This window comes from Haliotis rufescens, unplaced genomic scaffold (assembly GCF_023055435.1).
Source record: "Haliotis rufescens isolate VD_foot unplaced genomic scaffold, xgHalRufe1.0.p SCAF_18, whole genome shotgun sequence".
NCBI classification, from domain to species: Eukaryota; Metazoa; Mollusca; class Gastropoda; order Lepetellida; family Haliotidae; genus Haliotis; species Haliotis rufescens.
In genome coordinates this window covers 14,356,046-14,372,695 of record NW_025963868.1, presented here as the reverse complement: position 1 = coordinate 14,372,695, position 16,650 = coordinate 14,356,046, and the positions used below count along the sequence as shown (strand labels likewise).

Sequence of the window (16,650 nt, the reverse complement as noted above, 5' to 3'; positions counted from 1 at the left end):
CATGTTCGTGTTTGTCAGTGGACGAGGTTCATGAGAAAAAACAACAAAGATGTGAAGACAAGGAGGAGCAACTGGGCTTCTGGACAATGATAGCGCCCTACTGTAATGGATGGTTGCTGGCCCTGAAATGTCTAGGCTTTTGCACGAATTTGATGATAACTCGTTTGCCTTTTGAAAGATGAGAAAGAGTCATCATAAAAATTCCAGAACCTTTGCAGATTGCTTCTACAAATGTCTTACTGGTGCTTTTGGAAATGAAGGAATTCCATTTGATTGGTTGGTTGGTTTGTTGTTTTACGCCGCATTCAGCAATATTCAAGTTATATGACTGCGGTCTGTGAATAAACGAGTCTGGACCAGACAATCTAGTGATTGATATCATGAGCATCGATCTACGCAATTGGGATACGATGACATGCATCAACCAAGTCAGCGAGACTGACCACCCGATCCCGTTAGTCGCCTCTTACGACAAGCATAGTCGCGTTTTACGTCAGGAATGGGTTGCTGAAGACCTATTCTACCCCGGATCTTCACGGGTCGAAATCCATTTGATGGAGGAACTGTACTTCCCTGTTCAACTGATGTATAATGGATGACAGGACAGAACACGTTCTGAAGCACACTTTATTGTACTAATCACATTGTGTAAAGCGATTAGGGCTTCAGAAGCCTGATGCGATTGGATGAGACTGTTTAAAGTGATTGGAGGAGAGTTGGTTGAAGTTCACTGTAAGCCAAGTGCTACGTGATAACATTCTAGGGAACCACAAAAGGGCAGCTGATCAACTGACTCAAGCAGAACGCATGGTTAAGCGAAGTCGAGTTGAACATGTTACTGGCATTCTCAGCGATGTTCCCATCTCTTCAGTAGACTGCGGTAAAAAGCTTTAAGGATCCTTGAAACATCATGGATGTACATAACTTCAGCAACCCACGCTTGCCGTTAGAGAACCAACGGGATCGGGCGGTCAGGCTCACTGATTGGTTGATGCATGTCATCGTATCTATATATATCGATGCTCATGGTATCAATCACTGGATTGTCTGGTCCAGACTCGATTATTTACAGACCGACGTCATATTCCTGGACTACTGCTGCATGGGTGCGGCGTTAAACAAACAAGCTCAACTATATACATGTAGATAAATCGGTCCCACACACTGTCCTCAACAAAGAAGTATGATCTCATAGTGTTTTAACAAGGAAGTCCATCTGAGTTTGTTTTCGGTTTCGAAACCCTGAACGACCCTGGTGGCGCTGTGTTGACCAAGGTATAACCAAAGTTATATTGACCCATTTACGTCACACTTGGTTGACCTAAGTTGCCTGTGCCAAATGAACCTCTTGGTTAGTATCCCCCAAGTGACATGTTAAAAAGCATTAGTTTCATTTATTGATTCAACCATTTTAATGAATTGTATTAACTAGATATTGGAAGTTTATATGTTTTCTCATATGCGTCAGGGAAAATGTAAATTCCGATTGTTGATATAGATACTTGAGAATCAATGATGTAACTTGCATGATGATGTTGCATCTCAGTCTGGCGTTCTCCGCGTTGTGTGTTGTTTACATGCGTTAAATAGAAAAGGTGCAATGGCAACTTTGTTAAGCAATGAAACACATGTTTTGTTAACCTCTGGCAGTTGGGTGTTACAGCAAGATTGTTGAGTTTCTCCTTCTCCTTCACTCAAAATGTCCCTCTCTATTCGCAGCCTTAGGAAAATAAATCTATACTAATGGTTTACTGCATGGTACACTATACCAAAAAGGGGAAATAGACTACGTGTATATGGTGTGTCTATATATGATAAAGTACAATGAAAAACGAAGCATGATTTATTTCATTGTTCTATCATGCCGTCATTTCTGGAGATTCGAACATGCGCTCGCAACTTTGACAACGTTATTTTTGAGAGTATCTTGTGAGTTGTTCCGCGATGTAGCTGGGCAACGTAGATAAACGCAATCGCCGGACGACCGCATCCAAAAGTGGTACAGATAATCGACGTGCAAATTGTGAGAATATGCGGGAAAGACATTATTTAGAACAGTCTGAAGTCCAATCTACCCATCTTATTGAACCAATGATATTTTTCTTTTTGAGATAGCGTTTGAACTTTAAACACACACGAACGCACGTACGCACACACACACACTCTCAACTCACACAGCGTGCATGTGACAATTATGACTGTGTTTGTTGCCATAGACATGTCAACGCATCTTCAACTCAGTGGTGTTTTGGCTTGTGGCTGTCGAAAGAGTTTATATTTTACATTTACAGTTTCATTCATATGAATCTAAAATATCTTAAATTGTAGTTCTAGAATTTGCAATGATCTCTCATGGCCGTCAGTCAATCTGTTCGCTTTAACAGTTTTGCCTGTCTTAGTAAATAGAGTAACCTACCGCTCTATCATTTTTTCTCTTTCAATGCAATTACTTGGGCGGTGGGGTAGCCTTAAACGGTTTCGTACGGTGTGGTCGGAGATTCTGAGCAGTCCGGGTATTTGGGAAGCGGTTGAGGTGGCTCTGGTCGTTCCGTCACATAGGTGGCGCAGTCGTATGTAGCGATCTTGGTCGGTCGTGGGTGGTTACTCTTGGTCGTCCCGACCTTGGACGATTACGTGTTGACCCAATTTGTTGAAACCGACCCCACAGCCTTGTGATGGTGCTGGGCGCTACATTGGCTACAGCTGATAGGCAAGCGGCCTATGACGTTGTTTCATTGCACTTCTGTTGATCTTGGCACAGATCAAACTCAGGAACATGTAACTTATAATAATAACTATTAAACAAACTCGCAGACGAGGCCGAAGGCTACGAGTTTGTTTAATATTAGGGGGCCTAGATCTATTTGTTGCATGTGGTCCTGTGGAGCAATTAATAGATATATTTCTTTATAAATATAGATCTACGTTCATTATCATAAATGACAACACTTCAAACTTTCAACAACCATACTCTAGTGGAGCATGGACCTCATCGCAAATTGATCGCAAGCACAAAAAGTCTTCCTTGTAAACCATTGCACTGTTAAATTCACGCTTAAAATAACAAAGGCAACATGGAGTCAGTCATAATCAAACAATGCGCAATGTCCATCGAAACCTCTGGAATCCTAAGCTCCGTCCCAGCGCGTATTCGTTACACACTCGGTAACATGGTATAGAGAGCTCCGAAAGCGGCATATCGCTGTGAGGAGCTTGCCAGAACCCGGAAGCAGCAAATCGAAATCAAAAGTACGACATATTTGGAATATACTGATTGTCAGAGGTAGGCATTTTCTTTCAGAAAATTACATGTTATTTCTCTTGTCATCAACTTTATTTTGTCCAAAACAGGACAAGTGAACCATCAGGCATATATTCGGATGATAACTGTCTTTTGACGATTGTCCCGGTCAGGTACTCGATGCAAGTATCAGCCTGCGTATGATAAATAGCTTACTCGTCATCGTCTCAAGACTTCTCTGGGATTTTAGCAGTTGTGGTCAATTCTCATCAATCATCCTGACTCAATTAATTAGTCATACCGCCAATGTGCGTAACCTTGTTGAACAAGCAATATCCTGTTCTAGACTAACGGCGCTTTGTTTCTGAAAATATACAGAATTTTGATAGAAACAAACAACTCCATGTAATTAAACATCAAGAGTCCCAGTGTGGTGCGAGATTCCGATGTGTTGAATATGTAGACTTACTTCATTTAGTGCTAAAGCATTATAGTAAGCATATTGGGGATCGGCTGATGGGAAAATAGTATCATTGTATGGTTCAGCCTAGTGTGACTGGGAGACAGACACGATCCTGTCTGTGCTACATATATTACAACTTGTGCATTATTACTGTTTGACTCATTGCTGCAGCAATGCACAGCTCATCATATACTTGTGTCACGACTTCGTATCATCGATTATTCAGTGTTTTATGTCACCTAGATCTAGTTACTATTTGTTTTTAAACCATGGCTCCTTTGTCTTTGACTGTGGTCTAACTAACTGAGTTGTTAGTTTAACACCTGTTGTCAATGACGGAACTTCTTTTTTCCCCTATCATTTGTCTTGTCCGCACGGATGGCTAACGAATGTAGTCTTCTGCCACGGCGACATGGGAGAAAGGGTGTGAAATTAACAACTAAATATTTACTTACATCAGTACCAATTGCTTATCCCTTTATGAACTGCGAAATGTGTATTATGCAATTTTTATACAGTATGTTACTCAATGCATTCTTGTATTTGTACAGTACTTGTGATTTTGAAGCTTTTCGTTCAATGAAACAAACAGACAGAAAAGAAATTACTATTATATCTTGATCAGGGCTATATTTGCTCATAATAGGCCCATCAACATGGGCAAGTAATATTTAGTTCATTGATAAATGTGCCCGAGTTGGTCTAAAACAAATGGTATACTCGCCACAGGACATGCATTCCATAACCCACATCAGCAAAGTGCGAGGTGCATGTGTGAAAGGCTCGGGGAACACATTTCACGTGCTTCACGCAGGGCCGACTAACACAGTGTTCTCACAGTTGAGCATAGAGTTCCTGAATATCTTTCAAAATGCCTTTAACAAAACAATGTTTTTTAAACATTTTAGGTGCTATAAATGTTGGACATGGTTTAAATTAATTAGATCTCTCCTGCGCCCTTAGGGATCTAACTGTCAAATTTTAAAAGTTGGATCCCTGCTTGGAGGGATCTAATTTATTCTTAGTGAAACAACAAAAGTAGACATTAAAAGCTTATTACTTTCCTGGATTTTCACCCATAGCCTTTCTAACCACTGATACAATTTGGGTATGCATTAATGTTCATTTAGATCATCTGTATGTGTTTCAGATTAATGTGACGTGATGGAGATGTCGTCACAGAGACAAGTTACATTCTTTCTGCTGGTCTGCTTCAGCGCCATCTTAGTCAATGGTAAGGATCTCGCAACATGAGGGAGATATGGGTGGCCCAGTCAATGAAGGTTTCACAATTCTCTGTTCAATTCACTCCCCTTAGACATGCCAGGATCTGTTGATCTAAGATTCACCTTGATTATGATCCTTGGATGTTAGCACCATACCCATGTTCATGGAATTACAACATGCATCGATTCAGACTTTAAGCAGCTTGACAGGCTCAACTTGTCAGGCTCAGCTTGACAGGCTCTGCTTGACAGGCTCAGCTTGACAGGTTCAGCTTGACAGGCTCAGCTTGACAGGCTCAACTTGACAGGCTCAGCTTACCATTCTCAGCTTACCAGGCTCAGCTTGACAGGCTCAGCTTACCAGGCTCAGCTTGACAGGCTCAGCTTGACAGGCTCAGCTTACCAGGCTCAGCTTGACAGGCTCAGCTTGACAGGCTCAGCTTAACAGGCTCAACTTACCAGGCTCAGCTTGACAGGCTCAGCTTAACAGATTTTTGACATTTTACTCACGAATTATTTACATACATGTATAAAAAATATCATGGAGAGCAATTGTTGATGCACCAATCATATGAAGCATACTACAGGGAGCTAATTGCATGTACACTGATATATTTCTTAGGAACTCAAAACACCGCATTGTCTTTCTGCAGTACAGCTGATATTGTCAGATGATGAATTTTATGAATGTGTGGAGTTTTGGCCACGTGTTTCGGCATGAATGCAGTGTTTCTGATGCTAAAATAGCAGGGGTCATGGGGGCTTGCCCCCACACAACAGCTTGAACTAAATGCTCTTTTTAGTGAGTAATAATCTAATTTTATTACCAAAGTTTTTCAAAGGAGGGTTTGTTTGAAATGTGGCCCTTTGTATGTCACTGATGAGGTTGTAACATGCCGTTATGCAACTTCTATTTTCGAATACATTTCAATGTTGAAGTCCATTGTTTTCGATGTTTGGCTTCATATTCAATTTAGTCATAGTCATACTGATTTAGTCAAACTTAACCATGTGTTAACCATACAAACGCAAACAGAGTAGCTTGTTCTGCTTATATCAGCTTTATCGCCTTGTTTGTCTAATAGTGTGGCTTGTGTTACTAGCGTCATGGCATGCGTCCACGCTTCATGTATGTATGGTCGGGTAGCCTAGTGGTTAACGTTCGCTCGTCACGCCGAAGACCCTCGTTCGAATCCCGACATGGGTACAATGTGTGAAGCCCATTTCTGGTGTCCCCCGCCGTGGTATTGCTGGAATATTGCTAAAAGCGGCATAAAACCAAACTCACTCACACTCATGTATGTATAGCCCTAGCAATATGTTGAATCGAAAACCAGCATCATGGAATAGTTCTCTTATTTTTAACATTACTCTTTTTCACATGACAATACAAAATTTCCCACTGATTATTTCAAAGCTTCAATTAGGGTTGGCATCTCAGCACACACCTTTGGGTACATGAACAGTGTATGATGCTTGCCCTTTCTTAACTGAACTGTACAAGATTCCTACTTGTCAGAACCAATATTATAAGTTGTAGCCGAATCACTCGTGGTACAACACCTAACATGGGACGCATTAAACCACACATACCCCAAGTGATACTGCTACAAGGATTTTATCTTGCCAACATGTTTCAATCTGCCATTGTTACAGAAATAAAACAAGTTGAAACAGCTGTTCGATTGACCTGAGGCAGAGCTCCAGATAAGCTTTTGGTGTTGTGGGTATTTTACCCATGCATTTTAAAATCATTGGGTATCAGTAATTCTATCTGCGTATTCAAATTTCTGTTACCCACTAGTTTTTACACATTTGGGTATTTAAGTTAATTATTTAAAAACACTATTCATCTAGTCCCTGCAAACTGGTGTCATGTGGGTTCGAGAGCTTTATAGGACTCAAAAATACCAGGATACTTCAACAAGAAAGTGTGATGGCAGTTGATCATGATGTAACTGTCATCGTGGAGTTGCTGATTTGCTAATCTAATACGCAGGGTTACTTCACAATATTTTGATGATACGCACAAGTTTTATTTTTGTAGCGTATCTGTAATGTTCATTGCGTATTTGATACGCTTGGATTATATTTTACTGTGTATTTCTGCATTTCTGATGCGTATTTCACGCAGATACCCAGCTTATCTGGAGCTCTGCCTGAGGTTAACTTGTGCTGTGTCATGTGACTTTTATTGACTCGTAAACAATGTGCAGGTTTTTGCATTGCAGCAGGGTACAAGGGTTTTCTTCTACCGCTCAGGAATCCACATGCAGCCTGTCTTGTTTGTGGCGGGGTATAAGGGATTTATTCTACTGCTCAGAAATTTTCCTTCCCAGGCAGGAAACATTACAAGTTATAGCACTATCACGAGGGGTACATGTCCAACTTTTGACTCTAGTAGTGTTACAGCTGTCCAACTTTTAACCCTAGTGGTGATCTAGCTGTCCATCTTTCCACCCTAGTGGTGTTCCAACTGTCCATCTTTCCACCCTAGTGGTGTTCCAACTGTCCAACTTTTCACCCTAGTGGTGCTCTAACTGCCCATCTTTTCACCCTAGTGGTGTTCCAACTGTCCATCTTTTCACCCTAGTGGTGTTCCAACTGTCCAACTTTTAACCCTAGTGGTGTTCCAACTGTCCAACTTTTAACCCTAGTGGTGTTCCAACTGTCCATCTTTCCACCCTAGTGGTGTTCCAACTGTCCATCTTTCCACCCTAGTGGTGTTCAAACTGTCCAACTTTTCACCCTAGTGGTGTTCCAACTGTCCAACTTTTAACCCTAGTGGTGTTCCAACTGTCCTTCTTTTAACCCTAGTGGTGTTCCAACTGTCCAACTTTTCACCCTAGTGGTGTTCCAACTGTTAACAGGCCGATTAACTTTGTTTTTGAAATACCAAAGTCGGACATGATGGTTGGAATGCTTGGCTCCATTGTAGGGAGAATTTCAAAGCCTTCACACTACAGTCCGTTTGACTCCAAATGAGAACGATGAATTGCAAAATAACTCGAAATCCAGAAAAGTGTATGAAACATCAATACGGTACTTGACCATGAATACCCTGTACCCTACAAAATCTGAATTTTGTTTATTTTAAGACCCATGATCATGATGATGGATGAAGTTCTTTAAGAAACTATCATGTAATTTTGTATAGAAATGCGTACATGACACGTAGGAGGGACAAACCGTGGAAGGCACAGCGCAAGCACGCATGCACTGCACGTTCTGTGGTAGGGGAAATGACAGAGCGTTAGAGGGGCCGTCTCATAATAATTTCAGTCGCAATCTGACTCGCTCATGCCATAGATCTCGTCGTCGGAACTGCTGGTGCCTGAACCGACTGCCACTATTATAGGTTGGACTGTTGCTGGCCGTAGTCAATCTCGTGACCAATAACGTGGCTCTATCTTGTCAACGACTGTGGCCACACAATGCCTCCATGTTTCTACTGTTACCCGACCAAGGGATTCCTTTACGAGTTGTTCAACGTCTCGTAATTTGAAAGTTGTGTTCGATCGTCCAACATCACCCTTGACGATGCCCCATACCAACTCGATAGGATTCAGGTCGCAGTGATAAGGTGGCAGTCGTAAGACAGCGTGACCCTGACCCTTGATGTAACTGTCAACTTTATACACAGGGTCAGGTTTCATAGTTTTGATGATTTCATAGAGCTGTGGTTTCGTCGCTCGAGAAGGAAAGGTAATGTTCCTCCGTTGCAGCCAAGTAACCGTGTCTCCTTTATGGTTATTAGAGGTTGGAGTCTTGCTTTCTGGATCCTGCACACTATGACACGGTGCATTGTCCATGACAATGAGAGACTTGGTAGGCAAAGCAGGGACTAATTTATCTTTCACCCACTCCAGAAATACATTGCCGTTCATTTCTGTGTGGTAGTCCCTGTTGTCTTTGGCCTTGGCTCTAAAGACGAGAAAACCCTGACTAGCAGAACCAGCATGGAGAACTATGAGTCTTTCCCCCTTTCCCATTGGTAACTTTCTACCAGACTCCTTACTGTCACCACTGGGTACCCACTGACTGCTGGCTGTGCGTGACGCATTTACCCATGTCTCATCTAAGAAGACGGGCTCATATCCTTCTTCACGTTTCTGCTTGATGGTACGAAGGTAATGATTTCGGAGACAAACAATGTCAGACCGTTCACACAACACAGCCCTATTTTCTCCAGTTATCTTTTTGTATTTGTAACCAAATGTATGCAACAGCTGCCATAGTTTGTACTTTGTAACACGTAAATCATGGTCAGTTTCAAGGTGTTTCTTCAAAATTCTTAGGGACAGGTACTTATTTTCTGCGTGCAGTTTAACAATTGCGTGTCTGACTTGATCCCTCTGAAAACTGTCTAATTTATCAACCTTGCGTGGTTTTGACATGTTCCCTACCTCCTTGGCCTGACTATTTGTATCTCGTCGACTAACAACATTTTTAAGTTTCTGAGGGGACATACCAAGAGCTTTTGAAGCTCGTTTCAAGAATTTATTAATTGCATAAAAAGGCTTTGCTCTTTCTGCTTCACTTCTAAAGAAATCATACACATTCAACATCAACTGTTTAACATCTGCTGAGTAGCGCATCTTGTCATTGAATGAACACGGTCACTGTGTAGCACGTGCAGACCGTGCTTGCGCTGTTCCTTCCACGGTTTGTCCCCCTACGTGTCATGTACACATTTCTATACAAAATTACATGATAGTTTCTTAAAGAACTTCATCTGTCATGGGTCTTAAATTAAACAAAATTCAAATTTTGTTGGGTACAGGGTATTCATGGTCAAGTACTGTATTGATGTTTCATACTCTTTTCTGGATTTTGAGTTATTTTGCAATTCATCGTTCTCATTTGGAGTCAAACCGACTGTAATTGATTAGGAAGTTTAACTGATGCGACCTTCTGTGCAGTTGATGGAGGTGTCTTCGGGTCTTCCTGCCGGGGGTTATTGTATCAGCATGATGAAAATAAAGGATGTGATTTTAATGAACTTGCCTTACATCTGGTTGTTACAATGTTCAAGTTATAATGAGGACCCCTTGGCCTTGATGTTTAAATTCAAACAGTGTTTGTTTTTCTCCACAGATGCGGCCGATACAAGTACGTCCTGCCCTGAAGTAGCATGTCTTGGCCAGCCGGTCAACATCACCTGTGACATCACAGGGGTGTACGATACAATTGGGTTTTCACGGCCAGGGGGTCTTGAAGTAATGACGTGCCTGGCCAAGGAGGAAAAATGCTATGTTAATGTTGATAATTATGAGATTGTGTTTCGCTCTCCTGAAAAGCATATTCTTCGTATCAAGAAATTTGCAAAGAAGGATATTGGAACGTGGAATTGTCGAGATGGAACCGACCCTCTCTTGAAGACTTGTCATGTGGATGGATATGGTAAGATTCATACCATTTTGAAGTTGGGTGGGGGATATAGGAACCGTGTTTTCTGTCCTTCTGCTTCTCAGTTGGGGCAGATTTTCAGAAAAGCTATATTTTTAGTCTTATCCCATCTCACAATATGCATTTCTTTTTCTTCTTTCGATCCTATATGTCTGTAACTGCCTGAGGTGGCCCAGTGACAGCAGAGTTCACTGACTCTGCAGAGTGTCTAGATCGAATCCCACTGCTGACTCATGGCCCTTTGCGTTGTGTTTTATTTGATGGTAACTGTCTGGATTAACCGTGAGTCAGCTAACTGGGGACACTCCTGTGAGACGTTGTAGTAGGGTTCATGCATCCGGCGGGGGAATAAGGACAAAAATGCTTGTTGAAAATATAATGAATTTTTAATATAACAAAAGTGAAATGATTAACAAAATATAAAATTAAAAAATTCAACAATCACACAGAAGAAAGCTGTCTATAATTTACTACCTATATATTTCTCCCTACCCTGAGCCTACTTATTCCAAACCCCACTTCTCCCCCAAGGAAACCCCTACACAAACTATATGAAAATATCTACCTACATACTTACGATTCTACTAACATCCTAATTTCTCCCCCACCCAGCTACATCAAAACCTATTCTACAACTAACTATAGAGGCGTCTTGTTAAACAAGAGTCTGTGTCAAAATATCCCCGAACTTGAGAGGACTAATTTGTCGGGGAATCCCGAGCTCATAAGACACTGAATGCTGCAGTACCAGGTCCTTATATACCGTTAGGCTGACCCTTGACCCTGTCATACAGGCATTGGCCAGCAACGCTGTTTGCAACCAATCAGGGCGTTCCTACCATATTGTGCTCGGCGGATCAAAGGTCGTGGCAGAACATACACGTGGCTCGAGCACACACCCCAAAGGTCCAAAAGAAAACGATTTACGGCCAAAAACATGAGTAATAAGAGAGATAACTGACTACAGGATACATATGACTTCCAGACGTACTTATATCAAATGTATAAGATGTTTTTTATTGGTTCTAAAAATAGCCACCCAGTGTCCCTCATGCTATGTTATTACGCTAAATGACGTGATCTTCTACATGTCTGAAACAAAGGTTTTCTGCTTCTAAAGAATATTCATCCATACATAACTCACATCGCCAGATCTAGGTCATGCACGAATTGCATGCTGGTTGACCTACATGCGCCGATCACGTGTCTATCCCAGCAAACTCATCCTCTTTCAAATCGCCACAATGGTGATGTGTTTTTGTATCAGGGAATCCATTTTTGTTTTTTCCTTGCCAATTTACCTATTTCTACCGTAGACGTGTAGGTCTCTCCTTCCTCAGTTTGTTGCGGCAAGTGTATTAAATTATGTTTCAACAGAGTTATGTCCCTTGCTCCGTGCTTTTCGACTTAGTTCATACTGAATGAAATGGGGACATGTTTTCTTAGAAACTAATAAAGTTACATGAAGGAAGTTAGCGCGCTAGACTAAGAGATACTTGTCAAGACTGAGTTAGAAAATTGGTGCCGTAAATAATGTTTTTCCAAAGTTACATCCCTTGCTACATGTTTTTAGAATTTGTGAATACATGCCAAGTTACGGTCTTGATCCATGTTTTTTATTTGTTTTATTCGGTGCATAGTGAAAGTAAAATCAGATTTTCCCATGACATAAAGCCACCCCAGTGCCTCTCTCTTTCTAAGATTATATTGGACTCTTTGTTTCCACTGTTAACATCAACTTATTTGTTCTTCACTACCCTTTCATGCCACCCGTGAAGATCCATGTAGAGAATAGGTCTTCAGCAACCCATGCTTGCTGTAAAAGGTGACAATGCTTGTCATAAGAGGCAGCTAATGGGATTGGGTGGTCAGGCTCGCTGACTTCGTTGATCAATGTCATCATATGCCAATTGCATAGATTGATACTCTTGATGTCAATCACTGGATTGTCTGGTCATGACTCGATTATTTACAGACCCCTGTCATGCAGATGGAATATTGCTGAGTGTGGTGTTAAATAGCATACAAACAAACAATCTATATCATGCTGAAGCATAATTATTTTTTTCAAAAATTTTCAGGAACAAAAATTCTTTTACAAGAAAATCCCTGCATCTCTTCCCACCCCACTGTCCCTTATGGCTGTGAGTATACATATTTCTGGCTACAGCCCAGTATTATTTTCATTTGATTTCCTTGCTTATTTCAGATGTAAAACAGTCCCCAACACCCCCTACTCCAGGTTGCGTTAGAGTCGACAAAAGTACATTTGGTCCGAGTACATTGTGTAAAGGTTTTGAAGAGGATCCAAATGTCAACATTACAATAACAGTGAGACGGATTAAGGATTTCAAATCACCACTTTTGGTGAAGATTCACTGCCATGTCTCCATGTGTGAGTCTGATTGTGGGAATGCTGTGCCTGTGTTTGGAAACGCCTCCATGAGTGAGTCTGATCTTTGGGATGCTGTGCCTGTGTTAGGCCACTCGCCCATGTGTCAGTCTGATTGTTGGGATTCTGTGCCTGTGTTTGGCAATGCCTCCATGTGTGAGTCTGATTGTTGGGATGCTGTGCCTGTGTTTGGCAATGCCTCCATGTGTGAGTCTGATTGTTGGGATGCTGTGTTAGGCCACTCCTCCATGTGTCAGTCTGATTGTTGGGATGCTGTGCCTGTGTTTGGCAACGCCTCCATGTGTGAGTCTGATTGTTGGGATGCTGTGCCTGTGTTTGGAAATGCCTCCATGTGTCAGTCTGATTGTGTGGATGCTGTGCCTGTGTTAGGCCACTCCTCCATGTGGGAGTCCGATTGTTTGGATGCTGTGCCTGTGTTTGGCAACGCCTCCATGTGGGAGTCTGATTGTTGGGATGCTGTGCCTGTGTTTGGCAACACCTCCATGTGTCAGTCTGATTGTTGGGATGCTGTGCCTGTGTTAGGCCACTCCTCCATGTGGGAGTCCGATTGTTTGGATGCTGTGCCTGTGTTTGGCAACGCCTCCATGTGTCAGTCTGATTGTTGGGATGCTGTGCCTGTGTTTGGCAATGCCTCCATGTGTGAGTCTGATTGTTGGGATGCTGTGCCTGTGTTAGGCCACTCCTCCATGTGGGAGTCTGATTGTTGGGATGCTGTGCCTGTGTTTGGCAACACCTCCATGTGTCAGTCTGATTGTTGGGATGCTGTGCCTGTGTTTGGCAATGCCTCCATGTGTGAGTCTGATTGTTGGGATGCTGTGCCTGTGTTTGGCAACACCTCCATGTGTCAGTCTGATTGTTGGGATGCTGTGCCTGTGTTTGGCAACGCCTCCATGTGTCAGTCTGATTGTGTGGATGCTGTGCCTGTGTTAGGTCACTCCTCTATGTGTGAGTCTGATTGTTGGGATGCTGTGTTAGGCCACTCCTCCATGTGGGAGTCTGATTGTTGGGATGCTGTGCCTGTGTTAGGTCACTCCTCTATGTGTCAGTCTGATTGTTGGGATGCTGTGTTAGGCCACTCATCCATGTGTGAGTCTGATTGTTGGGATGCTGTGCCTGTGTTAGGTCACTCCTCTATGTGTCAGTCTGATTGTTGGGATGCTGTGTTAGGCCACTCATCCATGTGTGAGTCTGATTGTTGGGATGCTGTGCCTGTGTTAGGCCGCTCCCCCATGTGTGAGTCTGATTGTGTGGATGCTGTGCCTGTGTTAGGTCACTCCTCTATGTGTGAGTCTGATTGTTGGGATGCTGTGTTAGGCCACTCATCCATGTGTGAGTCTGATTGTTGGGATGCTGTGCCTGTGTTAGGTCACTCCTCTATGTGTGAGTCTGATTGTTGGGATGCTGTGTTAGGCCACTCCTCCATGTGTGAGTCTGATTGTTGGGATGCTGTGCCTGTGTTTGGCAACGGCTCCATGAGTGAGTCTGATTGTGTGGATGCTGTGCCTGTGTTAGGTCACTCCTCTATGTGTGAGTCTGATTGTTGGGATGCTGTGTTAGGCCACTCCTCCATGTGTGAGTCTGATGGTTGGGATGCTGTGCCTGTGTTAGGCCGCTCCCCCATGTGTGAGTCTGATTGTTGGGATGCTGTGCCTGTGTTAGGCCACTCCCCCATGTGTGAGTCTGATTGTTGGGATGCTGTGCCTGTGTTAGGCCACTCCCCCATTTGTGAATCTGATTGTTGGAATGCTGTGCCTGTGTTTGGCCACTCCTCTATGTGTGAGTCTGATTGTTGGGATGCTGTGTTAGGCCACTCCTCCATGTGGGAGTCCGATTGTTGGGATGCTGTGCCTGTGTTTGGCAACGCCTCCATGTGTCAGTCTGATTGTTGGGATGCTGTGCCTGTGTTTGGCAACGGCTCCATGAGTGAGTCTGATTGTTGGGATGCTGTGCCTGTGTTAGGCCGCTCCCCCATGTGTGAGTCTGATTGTTGGGATGCTGTGCCTGTGTTAGGCCACTCCCCCATGTGTGAGTCTGATTGTTGGGATGCTGTGTTAGGCCACTCCTCCATGTGGGAGTCCGATTGTTGGGATGCTGTGCCTGTGTTTGGCAACGCCTCCATGTGTCAGTCTGATTGTTGGGATGCTGTGCCTGTGTTTGGCAACGGCTCCATGAGTGAGTCTGATTGTTGGGATGCTGTGCCTGTGTTAGGCCGCTCCCCCATGTGTGAGTCTGATTGTTGGGATGCTGTGCCTGTGTTAGGCCACTCCCCCATGTGTCAGTCTGATTGTTGGGATGCTGTGCCTGTGTTTGGCAATGCCTCCATGTGTGAGTCTGATTGTTGGGATACTGTGTTAGGCCACTCCTCCATGTGTGAGTCTGATTGTTGGGATGCTGTGCCTGTGTTAGGCCGCTCCCCCATCTGTGAGTCTGATTGTTGGGATGCTGTGCCTGTGTTCGGCCACTCCTCCATCTGTAAGTCTGATTGTTGGGATACTGTGTTAGGCCACTCCTCCATGTGTGAGTCTGATTGTTGGGATGCTGTGCCTGTGTTCGGCAACGCCTCCATGTGTGAGTCTGATTGTTGGAATGCTGTGTTAGGCCACTCCTCCATGTGGGAGTCTGATTGTTGGGATGCTGTGCCTGTGTTATGCCACTCCTCCATGTGTGAGTCTGATTGTTGGGATGCTGTGCCTGTGTTCGGCAACGCCTCCATGTGTGAGTCTGATTGTTGGAATGCTGTGTTAGGCCACTCATCCATGTGTGAGTCTGATTGTTGGGATGCTGTGCCTGTGTTCGGCCACTCCTCCACCGTTACATTTTTTTCCGAATGATCTTTGCATGTCAGATTGATGCATTTGGTAAAAATGACAGAACAGAAAACCAGTTTTTACGGTTTGAATAATATTTTTAATTTCTTGCAAACATAACTACTTCTTGACATGTGATCACTTTGGACTTCTCCCTCATTGATCTGACAAGCCGTGATATAACTGGAATACTGTTCAAAGCGGCATTAACCAAACTCACTCGCTCACTCACTATAAGTCAGTACCATGATTACAGAGATTATCCTGTGATATGTGATTGTTTGTTTGCTGTTAAGGCCACACTAAGAATTCAAGCTATATGACCAAATAAATTGTTTCATGATATAAGTAATGTCGGATGTCTCCAGAGTATTACACACAATGAACCAGGTCACTGGGCCTGACCACGTGATCCATCAAGTTGCCTGTTTTGACGGTCATAGGTTGCTGGGTACCAATTCTAACACAGACTCCCCACAGTGTAGATGTGTGAATAGGTTCATCTGAATAAGGGACGATCGGTTACAAGATAAGCTGGTCCTTTGTCCAGTATTACAGTCCCAAATGTCCAGATTAGTAAGATATTTCAGTCAGTATATTTATTTTTTTCAGGTGGCCAACCTGCCCTACACCTTCACCTATGACCAGTACAAACAGAATGATAATGTGTCTCTCCCCTACATCCCGAAAGGTGGGGATGTAGAATGCAGAGTCACTGGGCCAGCCTCTCAGTGCTACACTGTCTCCAAGCCATACAAGAACGAAATCTGTAAGTTTCCAAGTGCAGGCACAAGGGCTGCATATTGGCGGAAAAATTGTATTACAATATATTAAGGGGTTAAAAAATCTGTAAGTCCGATGTTCCGGACACATCAATATTAGACATGGACTCCTGAACTCTTTTGTGGGTTAAATGTCTGATGACGTACCTATTTATTATTGGGACATATGTGTTTCAATGGCCATGCTTACACCATCGAAAATTGCAGACAATCTACCTTTTTATACTCATTGTTTATACTCATTGTGAGGCTTGTCCTCCTTGTTAACCATACAACCATGTTGCCACAACATCCTATGTGAATGTATAT

The 16,650-nt window shown here is 43.1% G+C and overlaps 1 protein-coding gene across 1 annotated transcript in view; it reads left to right on the top strand.

Annotated features, from left to right (window-relative positions):
- Nucleotides 1–3,182: 3,182 nt before the first annotated feature.
- LOC124112992 overlaps nucleotides 3,183–16,650 on the top strand; it is a 42,791-nt gene continuing 29,323 nt past the window's right edge. Inside the window, exons 1-5 of the mRNA XM_048398271.1 lie at nucleotides 3,183–3,283; nucleotides 4,855–4,938; nucleotides 10,028–10,333; nucleotides 12,549–12,670; nucleotides 16,172–16,328. Of these exons, the coding sequence (XP_048254228.1) occupies nucleotides 4,869–4,938; nucleotides 10,028–10,333; nucleotides 12,549–12,670; nucleotides 16,172–16,328 (655 nt within the window). The 5' untranslated portion in view covers nucleotides 3,183–3,283; nucleotides 4,855–4,868. The remainder of the gene's footprint in view (nucleotides 3,284–4,854; nucleotides 4,939–10,027; nucleotides 10,334–12,548; nucleotides 12,671–16,171; nucleotides 16,329–16,650) is intronic.